Source organism: Cryptotermes secundus, unplaced genomic scaffold (assembly GCF_002891405.2).
Source record: "Cryptotermes secundus unplaced genomic scaffold, Csec_1.0 scaffold1236, whole genome shotgun sequence".
NCBI classification, from domain to species: Eukaryota; Metazoa; Arthropoda; class Insecta; order Blattodea; family Kalotermitidae; genus Cryptotermes; species Cryptotermes secundus.
The window spans coordinates 77,117-92,489 of record NW_019724604.1 but is presented as its reverse complement, the minus strand read 5'-3'; the positions used below and the strand labels follow the sequence as shown (position 1 = coordinate 92,489).

At 39.9% G+C, this 15,373-nt stretch overlaps 1 protein-coding gene across 1 annotated transcript in view; it reads right to left on the bottom strand.

The window, feature by feature from the left end:
* The window catches only part of LOC111862537 (lysine-specific demethylase 4C), a gene marked incomplete at its 5' end in the record, with an annotated part of 116,017 nt that overhangs the window by 23,606 nt on the left and 77,038 nt on the right, over nt 1-15,373 (bottom strand). Inside the window, 2 exon segments of the mRNA XM_023848023.2 lie at nt 6,530-6,712; nt 10,486-10,650. Coding sequence (XP_023703791.1) covers nt 6,530-6,712; nt 10,486-10,650 — 348 coding nt within the window.

Below are 15,373 nucleotides of genomic sequence, written 5' to 3'. Positions count from 1 at the left end.
TTCATGACGCACTGCTTCAGTTCTCAAGCATCGTCATGGAATGAGTCAGTGACCATTTGAAAGAGGAGTTATCTAAGTTGTCAATGGCTGCCACATGGGCGCTGAAGTCGCATCATTCTTCCAGCAACATTCAGTTGTTCGTTTACCCTTGGAATGGCGAGTCCTCAGCAAAAGGCATTCTGTGTTCTTGAGTTCACGAAAACAAATTCGGTTGTCACGGTGCAGTGTGCTTTTCGAAGGCAATTCGGCATTAATCCGCCCTGTCCTAAGAACATTCGACGGTGGTTTCGACAGTTTCAAGAGAGTGGGTGTCTGTGTAAAGGAAAAAGTCTAGGACGACCACAGGTCTCAGAGGAACAAGTGGTGAGAATCCGTGCTGCATTTGAGAGGAGCCCAGGGAAGTCAACAAATCGAGCTAGCCGTGAGCTTGCGATCCCTCAATCCACTGTCTGGCGTGTGCTAACAGTACGTCTACATTTGAAACCATACAGACTGCAGCTCGTTCAGGCACTTACCAATGATGACAAAAGGAAGTGGATGGAATTTTGCAATACGATGCTGGAGATGATGGAAGACAAAACCTTCATTTCACGTTTAATTTTTAGTGATGAAGCGACTTTTCACTTGAGTGGCACAGTCATTTGTCACAATGTGCATATCTGGGGAACAGAGCACCCACATGAAACAGTTGAGCACAAAAGAGATTCCCCTAAGGTGAACGTCTTCTGTGCTGTGTCTCAGGACAAGGTTTATGGTCCCTTTCTCTTTGAAGGAAACACCGTTACACGACAAAACCTATCTTGATATGCTCCAAAACTGCCTCTTCACTTCACACTGCAAGCAGATTCGCATGACTTCATTTTTCAACAAGATGGAGCACCGCCCCATTGGCACCTGATGGTCCGAGCTTTTTTAAATGAAAAAGTGCCCCAGCGATGGATTGGTCGGAAGGGGGCCCAAGACCTTGCTCTTTGTGCTTGGCCTGTGAGATCCCCAGACCTCACCGTGTGTGATTTCTTCTTGTGGGGATATGTAAAAGATCACGTTTATGTTCCACCACTACCCACTAACCTCGATGACCTTAACCACTGAATAACAACAGCGATTAACTCAGTGCATCGTGATATGCTGATACGCACCTAGGAGGAATTCTCTTATCGCACTGATGGAAACGTGTTCTTTCCCACACTATGTTGGAACTCTGATTTGGAAATCCACCTTTGTATGGTAACTATGAAAACACGTGTTTGTGCACAGGCCAATTTTGGAATTTATTCCAGAATTCTTCTTGGGTGAGATATAGGAAGATCAATCCTGCATCTGGCCACTGACCACTGTCTCAGACTTCAGAATGTTTGTCTGCTTCAGAGTTTGGTCTTCCTCTTTGGATGGACAGAGGTTACCTTGCATCCATTTCCAATAACTTCTGAAACGAATTCTCTGAAAATTTTCAGAGCCAATTCTGCTACCAAAAGGGGACATATACAGAATTTTATTTATTCATACACTTATTTACATATTTATAATTTGTATTTATGAATTATTTTTCAACTTCATACAAAATTTTATCCGATATTCCTCTCTCAAGGTTAAGTCCATACATGGATGAAATTATTGGGGATCATCAGTGTGGGTTTCGACTTCACAGATCAACTACAGATCAGATCTTTTGCATTCATCAGATATGGAGAAAAAATGGGAGTACAATGAGACATTACATCAGCTATTCATTCAAGAAAGTTAATGATTCAGTTAGGAGGGAAGTACTGTACAGTATTCTGATAGAGTTTGGGATACCTATGAAACAGGTTAGACTGATTAAAATGATTAAACGAAACGTACAGTAAAGTCCATATAGGTAAACATTTGTCTGATAAATTTCCTATCCAGAATGGTCTAAAACAAGATGCTTCATTGCCACTCTTTTTCAACCTATTTTTTACAATATTCCATTAGGACGGTCCAGGAAAACAAGGTGGAACTGAAATTAAATTGGACACATCAGCTACTGGTCTATGCTGATAATATTGTGACGTGTTATATTACGACCACTGCTGTGCAACAATGAATACATGGACATTTTTTAGTTTCTACAGAAACAAATGGAATACCAACAGACTGTTGCATAGAGATTGCCAGATATTCGCCAGACAGCAACAAAGAGAGTGCAGAAGCTGAAGAACCTCCACTGTTAGAAGCCATTACCAGGGGATTACTGGTGAACACACAGCAAACAGTAAAGACTGAGCATGTGCAGTAGTGATCTGTAAAGTGTGGAGATTAGTGATGAATTATCCATTAAAATGGTCAATAAATCCGATCTCAAACCCAAACCCACTATGTAGTTGCACTCCCTTAGAATTTAATGAAATTTTGACTGTGTACTGATGAATCTACAGAATACTTCAAATGGAAAGAAACTGAAAACCATAAAAAGTGGAAAACTGTAAAAGGAAAAGAGTGCCCTACATAAAAGAAACCAAGAATGTTTGTGCTACTTTTGTTAATAAACATTTAATATGAGCAAAAGAAAGCGAAAAATTGTGTTTCACATTACTTTAGAAATTACCCCTCAAACATCCACAAGTACGGCCACTTCAAACTACAGCACTGTGCACTGCTAATCATCTTTTCCGACATTTGCTGACAAAATATAGCATTTTGAGCGTTTATTTCTTTTGGTGAAAGTATCCTCCTGGGGAAATGTCATTCTGTCAATCTTGCTATTATGAGGCCGTGTTACATAATATCCCTCAGAATAATTTACTTGCACTAACTCAATTTTTAATTTTATACCTGTATTTTGTCTGCACACTGTTGCCACATTCAACATTTCTTTCTTTCTATGAGGTACATTTGTAACATTTGGTGCTTTCTAACAAGATCTCCCATGTACTTAAGGCATTCTACAACACAAAGTGCTGACCTCTGTGGTGGCTTCTCTTCCATCATAACATGGAACACAGGGATTATTGTTATAGTCTTGTAACCACTTCACTTCATGACAGACACTGATCAAGCATCCTGCATAGCTATTTCACCTTTGTTTAGCTCTTTATGTTTTACTTTTGTAACACATTCTTCCTGTTAATTTCACAGTCCTTGCACTGTTAGCCTTCTGGAATTTAGCAAGGCCTCTGTATACACAGTGTGTCCAGGATCCATTAGGACTGATTTTTTTTAATTTTGCCCTGCAATACCATCTGTTGGCGAGTGGTGGCATTAAGATTCTTGAAGTTTCAGCTGTAGCTGTCAAAGCGCAAGCATCGCTGCGTCATGTGTTCTGACATTGAATGTAACACTACTGTTCTGACGCTCCTCGGAAAATGGCGGTTGAACAGACAGCCAACATCAAATTTTGTTTGAAGTTAGGCAAAACAGCTGGAGAAGTGTACAAAATGATGAAAAGTGTGTACAGCAGTGATTGTTTGAGTCGCTCCAACATGTTTTGATGGTATGCTGTATTTCGTGACGGCAGCGAGGACACTGATGCTCCACATGCATCAAAGCCGAGAACAAGTCGTACTGAAGAAAATGTGAAAAAAGTGACCAAAATCCTTGCATCAGACAGATGTGTTTCTGCAAGACTCATCGATGAGCTTTTGAGAATACCAAAAAGTATTGTGCATCAAATTTTGACCGAGCATTTGGGCAAACAGAAGGTCTGTGCGCAGTTTGTACCACACACACTGTCAGGCGATGAAAAACATACCAGAGTGGAACACTGCAAACACATGTTATGGTCGGCCCAAAGCGATACAAAATTTACAAAACTGATTATTACTAGTGACAAGACATGGTGTTTTCAATATGTGCCTCTCATAAAGAGGCAGAGTGCAGCGTGGTTGAGCCCAAAGAAGCCAGCTGAAACTAAGAAAGTGCGCATGTAAAAGAGTCCAGTAAAGACACTGCTAACCGTTTTCTTTGATTCCAAAGGAATCATTCACAAGGAATTTCTGCCAGAAGGTCAAACAGTGAATGCTGAGTATTATCTCGGAGTCCTCAATCGTTTATGTGCGAGAATTCTTTGAAGTTGACCTGAATATTGAGAGCAAGGTTCCTGGTCACTCCTCCACGACATTGCCCCACTCCACAAACTGAATATCGTGCGTGATTTTTTGGCCAGAAAAAGAATCACAGTCCTTGATCATGCTCCATATTCGCCAGATTTGGCTCCAGCAGATTTCTGATTGTTCCCAAAAGTTAAGCTGGCGATAAAAGGAGACCATCACAACACCATCCAGGACATCCAAAGGGAATGTACCACAGTTTTAAATACGATTCCACAAAAGGAGTACAGTGACTGTTTTCAAAAACCTTTCAATCGATTCCAGATATGTATTGATTCAGAAGGAGACTATTTTGAATAAAAAGAGTGAAATTCTGAAAATAATTCAAGTCTTGTATTTTTAATGAACACAGTCCTAACAGAAGCTGGACACACTGTGTATGTCAAAGTTACTAATCCAAACTGAAATCCCTCATGAAAGGATTCTACTAATTTCACCCCTGTGGCAGTTGTTCTAGTCTTGTCAGTGCTGATCAAAAGGGACTGTATTACCATGTCCTTCCTTGTGTAGACAGTGAATGATCACATACAGTTGGCATTAGACACGCAAAATTCAAAGTTTATACTGGATTGTGAAGATTTTAGATGGGGGTACTATCTCTGTGGAAATATTGTGTTGAGGACGATACAGAATTTTAAACTTTGAATTTTAATGGTCAGGAGAGGACTAAATTTGAACAGTTTTGGGGAACTTCATACTAGTCATTGGTGCTACTGTCTGTGAGATGTAAGATCCTGAAAAATGATTTGCAACAATGCGGGGAAATGACAGCGATGATGCCAATGTCACATTAAACCATACAGATTAGGTGGCACCAGAAAGTATCAAGCACATACATGCAGATATTGAATGAACACACAATACTGACTACGGATGTCCACTTTGAAACATCATACTGAAGTCACATGTTACAGAAGAAAACTGCAACTTTTCTACAAATGAATACATCAGATCGTTCAAAACTCTGCTGGTTTTCAAATTTAACTGATTTTATATTTCAACACAAAGCTGATGACCTCTTAAAATTATGTCAGAAAAAACAGTCAAGGTATACACCAATAAAACCTTAGGAATACATTCTAATTCTTTTTCCTAAAATTTCTTTCCTGAAATTAGGGGTATATAATTCTTTTTCCTAAAATTTCTTGCCTGAAATTAGGGGTGTATAAATCATGTGTGTAACTATGGTATTTGTCAGTATGTGCACATCTTCTTGTCAAGTCACCTCTCATTCTAGCATGTGTTACCAAATTTAGTTTTAGTGTCAATGTCAAGGGCACTTGGCATCATCTCCTTACATTTCTGTTTTGACAGTTTCACAACAGTTGACAGCTACTGCATGTTTGTCAAATTCATCTGGAGGGAAGAGAAAACTGATCATTCAAATGTTGTGGTTTATCACCCTCTACTCTCCTCACTAGACTTTTCGTTATCATGCCTGTTGATGTCACCATCCGTGCTGCATCATTATGCCTGTCCTCTCCAAAGTACATAATTGTATTGTTAAGTATAGCCACACCCAATCTCAGGAAACCATAAACATGACAGAAAACTTTTACTTGTCCTCCGACCACTGTAATAGAATATGAAGTTCAGTCTCAGAGTTCAGACCTTATGCTGGTGGCCTACCCCTCCAATAACCACTTCACACTCAACTACAAACACATGAGAAAACTTTCATTTTGGTAATTCTCCCATTAGCATAATAAGATATGCATATGACATAGAAGCTTCTGATTGCTGTCTAACCCACACCACTCATATAAACTCCTCCATTATTTTCTTCTGACTCATTCAGACACCATTATTTCAGAGCTTAAAAACCCTGAATGGGTGTGAATGGTGAAATATCAGAAGTATCACATGAATAAAACATGAATGGAACCTGATGCGCTCATAGTAAGGCTCAATGTTTATAAATACCTCACAACAGGAAAGAATAAGATGTTAAACAGTGGAGAAAATACGAGTCACAGATGCTATAGGCAGGTTCCAAATAAACACACTAATACGACACATGGGCAGCGCCATAGCTCAAGCAGTTAGTCACTGGCTTCCCACCACGGTGGCCCGGGTTCGATTGCAGGTCTGGTCAAGTGGGATTTGTGGTGGACAAAGTGGTGCTGAGGCAGGTTTTCTCCGAGCACTTCGGTTTCCCCTACCAATCTCCATTCCACCAATTGCTCCACAATCACCCTCGCCTATCATCTGGGGCTGGTACAATAGGCCAGAAGTGGCCGCAGTACAAGGGACTTAGTCCCACCCCACAAGCAATTAAAATAAAATACAACATATAGCCAATAAAGATTAAACACACTAATTAAGAAGGAACTACTAGTGTAACACATCAAAACAGATTTCTGTGGTTCTTCTTACCAAATTCATAAAATATACAAAGCAATCAAAGTCTATATGAAGTGAAATTTATCGAAGACTATTTCTTAATATTTTGTACTTACCTTGTCATGCTTGTGTGCATGACCTTTACATGAAACACTCATCTGAGTGGAGTTATTACTCCAAGGAGAAATATGGAACTGTGCACCAGACAGCAATGCACACATGGGGTGGAACATGTTCTGACACCTAGCATGGTTGCATTGAATACATGCACCACACCGATTTCCACAAAACATGCACTCCTGCAAACAAACATCACAGCTGAAATCACAATACCATCATCAACCCTACCATTACCATGACAACCACCATCATTATGAGAGCATTAGTAACATAATATGCTGTAAGAAAACATCCAGTTCCAGATTCCGTGTAATATAAAAATACTCTAAAGTGAAATGGGAAACAATATGTGTATGAATTTATCAGGATCAAATGGCCATCACTAGTAAACAGGTGTAATGCAACAAACCTCATGCAATAAAAGTAATGAATAAGTCAGACATAGACTAACATACCTCAATGCGAGGCATCTTGCAAGTACATAAATATTGTGATATGATGCCGGAATATGACCATTAGGCAATGCTTCACTAAACACATTCCCATGGCAACAAAAAACAGTGTACAACAGATAGCAGTGAACAAATTGCTACCAGGTAACTAGTTGCTAAACACAAGATTCCAGTGACAACTGACAGGATAACAGAGGACAGTTAACTGTTCGATGTCATGTCTTCCATGTGGGCCAACTAGCCATAACAGAAGTTGTGAATTCAACAGGAGCAGAGATCAGAGATCCATAATTCGAGGGACTAGAGACCAGTCCATGATTCAGACAACAGTGAGAGATTCCTTATAAAGACTTGTCAAGGAGTTCAATGTGTGAGCTGTTGTAAGGAACTGTAATTGTAAATAAGTTCCAATAAACTAAATCATTAAATCTAGAACCCACAATTATTAGTCACACTACCACCTCCGTTTTGGAGGGGGTTGACCCCTCCACAGTGTCCAATCCAGGTACTGACGCTCCGAAAAATGCTGATACCTCCTCAGTGTCGATTCTTTCTCCTTCCGCAACCTACAGAATATCCTAGTTGCTCCCTTCATGATTTTCAGCTCTAGCGTCTTCTTGAGGGTCTTATGGGCCGGCCCTATTTCTCGCAGAAGTGGTAGGTGTCTTGAGCTGCACCCTCCGATATTGATGGCGGTTGCTCTCTTCTTCTTCTTCTCATATAGAGACCGCTTGCCGCCTCGGTCCTTGATGCCGTCTTTACATTCTGGTCTCGTTTGATATCTCATGCCAAACATCTGTTTTTTGGGGATTCTAGTTACCACATCACCATTGTTTTGTCCGTAATGCCTGTGTCCTGCACAGCATGTTATCTTTATACCGGTGGCGGCCACTTCTTTCCGCTGGCATCCGAAGGTTCCCTGGGGAGTTTCCTTCTTGAAGGCATTTCTCCAACGTCGTGCCACTGTCGCGCAACGGGATGTCCTCCTGATGTTTTTCTTCTGCTGTGCCACTTCCACCCAGCGGCTCGTCCCTCTGTGGGCGACAGCCAATTCTTTGTGGGGCCCATTATCTTCCCTTGCCGAATCCTTCGCTTCCTGGCTGCGGCACTCCGCGGCCAGTTTTCAGTCCCTGCGCCTTTTCTTCGGTTCTCCGACCGGTATTATCGGAGCGTCTTCTGCGGGGACCTCTCGATGCTCCACTATGGACTGCATCACTTCTGAATGGGGTTCGATCTTCTCTGCATCTGCCTCCATTGCTTCTTGGCAGGCATCAATCTTTTCTTGCAGGATCTCCAATCGGCCATCATGTGTGCATGTCTGGCTTCCGCCTTTTCTTCGCCAGCTCTCATTTTCTTCAGCAGAAGTTCCAACATCTGCTGCATTTCCATTTTTTTTTTTTTTTGTAGTAGTGAAATACTCGATGCACAATAATTTTTTTGTGGCGCGTTTAAGTTCGTAACTAATTCTGACATCAGTGTAGTGTGTTTTGGGTGTGTCACGCAACAAATAAATCCACATAGGTCTCAAATTCCGTAGAACCTTTATTGTTCTTCACACCTACACAACCACACGCTTTACAATTGTTAGCACTTGCAGTATTACAATGACTGCTTACAATATCTCGGCCAGTACATCTGTATCTCTAGGCAACTNCATTTTTTTTTTTTTTTTGTAGCAGTGAAATACTCGATGCACAATAATTTTTTTGTGGCGCGTTTAAGTTCGTAACTAATTCTGACATCAGTGTAGTGTGTTTTGGGTGTGTCACGCAACAAATAAATCCACATAGGTCTCAAATTCCGTAGAACCTTTATTGTTCTTCACACCTACACAACCACACGCTTTACAATTGTTAGCACTTGCAGTATTACAATGACTGCTTACAATATCTCGGCCAGTACATCTGTATCTCTAGGCAACTGTCACGAGACTCTTATCCAATGCATTCAACCCCTTTTTATAACCTCGGCCGCTGCTATGCATTGGACCTTCTGTTGTAACTGTGGAGACGCTTGTTAGAGCTACAATATCACTACTGTTGTTTCCAATGCAACAGTCTATTCCAGCGTTTCCATAGAAGTGACTCTTCTGGATTCCAAACACGTTACAATATCATGGAAAATTAAGTTCAAGTGCCAATGTTCATAACAACAACAACAACAATAATAATAATAATAATAATAAAAATAATAATAATAACAACAACAACAACAAGAAGTCAGGAATAATACCAAATGAGTTTCATTGCTAAAATAGTCAATCTCAAATGATTTTGCTATGCAGAACTTTTTCAAATGCATTGCACTGTCATGAGAAAATCACTACATATGTAACAACTTCAGTCTGTGTGAATAACAAAGAAAAAAATATTGGTACTTCTGAACACAAAATCTGAATAAGGTACATTGAAATTCTGATTCAGCCTTCTTGTATTTAGTGAATACCTTTTCTGGTCCAATATAAACTCCAACATAAACTATGTCTTATTTCACAGTACTTAGCGAATTGTGATTTAGTAAATAACCTTCATTTATAGTAAGATATTCTCAACCTTCCTGGATTCATGCCTCAATTTATCATTATGGTCAGTACAACAACTGGCATTCATGTTACACTGAAATCTTCTCAGGTGTCATCTGTGTCAATGTGGATTTGGTGTCCTTTGCATTCCAAGGACAGACTGAAGTCAGCCACAGCAATGTGGAGATGATGTCTCCCACCATCTAGGGACAAAGCAACCCTTGAAGATGGAGACAGAGACAGCCTCGAAATGTCAGACACCAATTGATCGCCCAAGAAGACATCATTACATACTGTTGCCATGAATGCTTCATCTCACAGATATAAAAGTTTTCCCCTTGCTGGTAACTGTTACCATATATGGGAATGCCGAAGCTATGCCATCTGAAGGATCAGAGTCGTCCTGATTCTTGACTGAGGTTCTCTCAGTGTCTATTTAGTATGTCATGAGATATTTTTTAAATTAATTTCATATTGCTGATTAATAATTATATTTACTAGTGTAAAAATGTATTAACCTTGAATGACTGCAAGCAAAGCTATACCTTAATCATTAAACAAGGATTTCACGGTTACTCCCCTTAAAACAGATGGGGGAGTGGGGAGAAGTAAGGGGACTTACCAAACTCTGCCAGCTGTTCCTCTTACAACTAACAATGGAATACTGAAGTCCAAGAGTATTGCAGTAAATAACAAGAGAAATATTTTGTGGAAGTATCTCACCACCATAATTAAAAATGTTGAGATAGTGTGAATTCTTTAGAGTAATACATTTATTTTGTGTGTTAGCAGTTGAAAATGGTTCTAATCAAAGACAGCCTCCCTCACAAACAGAATGTGTTTCCATCAATCCTGGAAATATCTGCTACAATTCATTGCCTGAAAGCATATTTATATGCAGGGGGGACCAGCACATGGCAAAACCTCTATGCAGGATGGATTATGACAAGCTGTAAGATAATTAGGAATTTATACTCACAATCTCAATGTTTGATTTACTGACAGATAATACACTGATGGGTTCCTTGCACACAGAGTCCTTGAATGCAACCCCAGGCAGCAGCAGAGCACACAGTATGTGAGCCCAACGGGCATCTGTTGTACGTTTCAAAGCTCCACCCCTCACATAGCAGAGGCAACAATACTGAAAATATGCATATGAGTGATACCTTAACATAATACTACAATCCTATCTTAAACCATATAGATGAAAGAACAGCATATTAATACTGTATGAGTTGCATAATTAATAAAAATACTTGAACTTCAAGTGTTAACAATATGAACACCAAAACAACAAACCTCAGAGGATCCAAATTTTGAATGTAACCTTCCTTGTGATGAGTATAATATATTCTGCACTTACACTCTCTTTCTCTTGCATGTCATTTTCAACATACAGGTACTCACTCATTGATATACAGGGTCAGGCAGGGAGGTGGGAGCTTCATTATTTTCAAAATGTAGGAATCTCAGAATATGGAAGAAACGGTTTCGTACCATGATGTTACGGTAGAATGGAGTGTAGTACTGCTCATCTCTTGACCAATAATCTTTGAGGGTGTCCCGTTGATCATGGCCCATTTGAACAATTACTGCCAAAAAGTTATATATCTCTTCAATTGTAACGTCAGATGGTTGAACAAAAGGGCCTGGAGCATCTTGGCATGCCATAAATTGGTGGAAATATCTGTTGGTTTCTTGTAACAAGATTTGGAAAATTTGTTGGAAAAACAGAATGAAAATGGAAAAAGGGAGGACTGTGCATTTATATTGGGGGCAGCTGATCTGTTGATTCCACTCGGAGGACCAGTGAAGTCTAGTACCTTTGGCGAATCCCCAGGTCTTCTATCACAAAACCTAATTTCCGTTTCCTCTGCCTCATCTGATGATGATGATGATGACAACAACATATTTGCTCGAGGTTCAGTGAACTCATTGATATAACTCTTCATCAGATTCCTCTTCCATCAATATTTCCTCCAACGCTTCTGCATTGAGAAGTTTGAAATATCGGGCACGTTTTTGAGGTTCCATCATGTGGGGGGAGGGTTCCAGCAAAATCGAATAAATTATGTTGAGTGACAAAGACTCGCAAAATAGTGATACAAAGTAACTGTAATAGTATGGTACAATAGGCCAGAAGTGGCAGCAGTACAAGGGACTTAGTCCCACCCCACTAGCAATAAAAAATAATAACTGTAATAGTAGTCGAAAAGGTGCCAGTCCGACACTGATACGGAAAGTCACAGTGACGAGGATGCCTTTTACTCACAAAGTAATACTGGCTCAGTCGGTTTATACCTCTTCCAAGACACAAAATAATATAAAAAGAAATATATGACAGTCTGACACTAACTTTTTAAGTGATAAAGAAATATTACACAATCCAACACTGACTTCCTAACTGATAACTCACCACTGAAAAGCAATCCTTGAATACGTCACACTTCCTTGAAAGCTCTGGAAGCACTGATCTGCAAGCACCAATGAATCCTTCCTCTTCAGTTCTCAGAACAAAGCTGGGCTATATTTGGCTGACCAGGTCATAAACAGTCATATATAAACATAAATAGTTTCGAAACCAGGACCGAGATAAACAATTTCTTTGTTCAGAGCTAAGGAATGAACCACTGACATGACCTCACGTAGGTTTGTTTTGGTTTCAAACCCAAGGTCAAACTGTCAGCACTCCCAAAGAGTGCACATGTCCTGCGTCATAAATACGTGTCATTCGGCCAACTCCGGTTGCTGCTTGCATCATATATATGTGTCATTCGGATGCTAAAGGTTAAATGAAATCAGTATAAATCATTTATTTTTATCCAGCGCTTTAAGACAGAGAATCTACTCTTAGTTTACGTTTCTGCCAGACCACGTTCCATTATTTTCATATATTCACTTTAGAGAGATCTTGTATTTAGCTCTGAGAAGTGCTAGAAACTTTCAACAGCAACTATCCACACAATGAATTATGAACCTAATTCTCCCCACCTCTATTTTGGAACCACTACCCAGGCAAGACATCATAAACATAACTGCAACCTTTCTATACAACACTTCTGCTATTCTTAGAACATACAAAGTAGGCATATCATATAATACACTTATTTCACTTGTGAGCCTGATCTATTAGGGTCTGCTAAGAAGGGAATCAAACATGGCCAGTTCATTCTATTTCAAACTCTCTACGGTGAGTTTTGAATTTCCTATCCCTGTTCTCACATCACACATGGACATGAACATCATGTATTTCTAAAGACAACACTTGAACAAAGGCAAAACTGAATACCTCTTTACTTTTACTTCTGGGTGCGTTGGTTATTAACATATAAAATCCAATGCAAACATGAAAATAATGTACTTGGCAAGTTTAATTCTATTTTTTTGTTTACACATCAAATAAGATCACGCATCGTGCAAATGTGTTACATGAGATTTAGTTCTGCAACAAACCTAATGGTTGTACAAGGACAGAAGTAAAACAAAAAAGAAACCACTTTTAGTTAACAATTAACCTCAAGATAGCACATTTAATGTTTCCAAGAGAATGTTCCCCTTTTAACCTTTGGACCATGTGTGGTGTATCAAAAAGTTCCCCAAATTTGGATTTTGTGCGCGAATGGTTATGAGTATATCGAAATACCGCTAGGTGTCTTCCCCACACACCCTTCTTGAATCAGTGTGGCAAGCGGCATCAAGTTGAGTGGTTGGGTTTATTGTTAGTGAAAGTATTTCCATTGTTGTGTTTCCGTGAGTTTGTGGTTTTGTGATGACTGATCTGAGAAAGCAGCGTGACTGTATAAAGTTTTGTTTTAAACTTGGGAAAACCACTGCAGAAACACACCAAATGTTGAAGCAAGCTTTTGGTGACAACAGTTTAGGTCAGACATAAACTTACAAATGGCATAAGCATTTCAAAAATGGTCGAACATCAACTGATGATGACAATCGTTCGGGACGGCCATCAAGTGGCACCATAACAGAAAATGTCGCAAAGTTAGGGACCTAATTCTGCAAGATCGTAGACTCATCATCCAAGACCTCTGTAACACCTTGGGACTAAATTATGGTACATGTCAACGAATTTTGTCGGAGGAACTGAACATGAGGAGGATTGAGGCAAAGTTTGTGCCACGACTGCTGCAAAATGAACAGAAGCAGCATCACTTGGAAGTCTACAGGGAACTTCAACAACAGCTTCAAGAGGATCCACACTTTCTTTTGAAGGTTGTCACTGGTGACAAAAGTTGGGCTACGACCCTGAAAGTAAGCAGCAATCGTTGCAATGGAAGAACCCTTCTTCACCTCGGCCAAAAAAGCTCGACAAGTCAAGAGTAACATTAAGTATATGTTGATCTGTTTTTTTTTATACTGACAGGACTGTTCAAAAGGAGTTTGTCCCTCCTGGTCAGACAGTCAATAAAGAGTTCTATCGCAGTGTTCTAAGGCGTTTGATGGAGGACATGAGGAGAAAACGTCAAGAGAAGTGGCGCTCAAACAACTGGGTACTGCACCATTAAAACACATGACCGCATAAGGTTTACATTGTGCAGGAATTTTTGGCTAAAAACAAGATGGCAGTTGTTCCCCACCCACCATACTCGCCAGACTTAGCTCCATGCGACTTCTTTCTCTTCCCCAAGATGAAAATCTAGTTGAAGGGGCGAAGATTTGATACAGTTGAGGAAATTCAAGTGGAAACACAGACAGTACTAAACACTCTAACAAAGAAAGACTTTCAAGAATGCATTTCAAAAGTGGCAGAAACGCTGGGATCAGTGTATGCGCTCCCAAGGGGACTACTTTGAAGGTAATGGTGCAGAATAAGATCCAGGTAAGTAAGTAAAGTAAAGCTATCCCTGTGCCAGGTCACGAAGGCCCATAGGGTTGTGAGACGTTGAGGGTCCCACACTATCTAGACAATCGGCTCAAAGACGGCGGTAAGGTTGTTAGCCTTACACGCCAGCCGCGCTTTAATCCCCAGGAAAATTATTTAATTCCTGGTACTCATTTCTGTTAGAGGCTGAGTAAACCCCAGGGCCTAGTGCGGCTGGAAGTATTAGGTCAATTGAAAAAATCTAATGACCTCATTGGGACTTGAACCCGTGACCTTCCGTCTTGTAGCATAGCCCCTCAACCAACTATGCTATTGCGTGCCCCCCAAATCCAGGTAAGATGTAATACTTTTTATTAATATATTTTGGAAACTTTTGGATAGCACCACATATCTACAGCAAGTAACACCTCGCTGTGGCGGAATGCTATATTTATATAAGGCAGGACACGCATTCATTTTGAGTGCTGACAGTTTGATCTTCTGTTTGAAACCAAAACAAACCCATGCAAGGTCATGCCAGTGGTTCTTTGGTTAGCTCAGAACAATGAAATCGTTTATCAGAATATTGGTTTCGATATTATTATGTTTAGATATGACTGTTTATGACCTGGTCAGCCAAATAGAGCCTAGCTTTGTTTTTTGTTTTGAGAACTGAGGAGTAAATATTCATCTGGGCTCACATGTTAGTGCTTCAAGAGCTTTCAAGGATTGGTTTTAAGTAGTGAATTATCAGGTAGGAAGTCAGTGTCATGTCAGATTGTCATATATTTCTGTATATATCATTTTTATTTTGTGTCTCGGAAGAGGTATAAACCCACTGAGCTAGTATTACTTTGTGAGTAAAAGGCATCTTCATCGCTGTGACTTTCAGCATCAGTGTTGGACTGGCACTCTTTTCGACTAGTATTATAATTACTTTGCATCACTATTTTGCGAGTATTACTAACAGAAGAGAGTGTCGCTTTGTCAGTTAACATAATTTATACGATTTAGCTGAAAACCCCTTCCCCCAAGATGATTCTTCAAT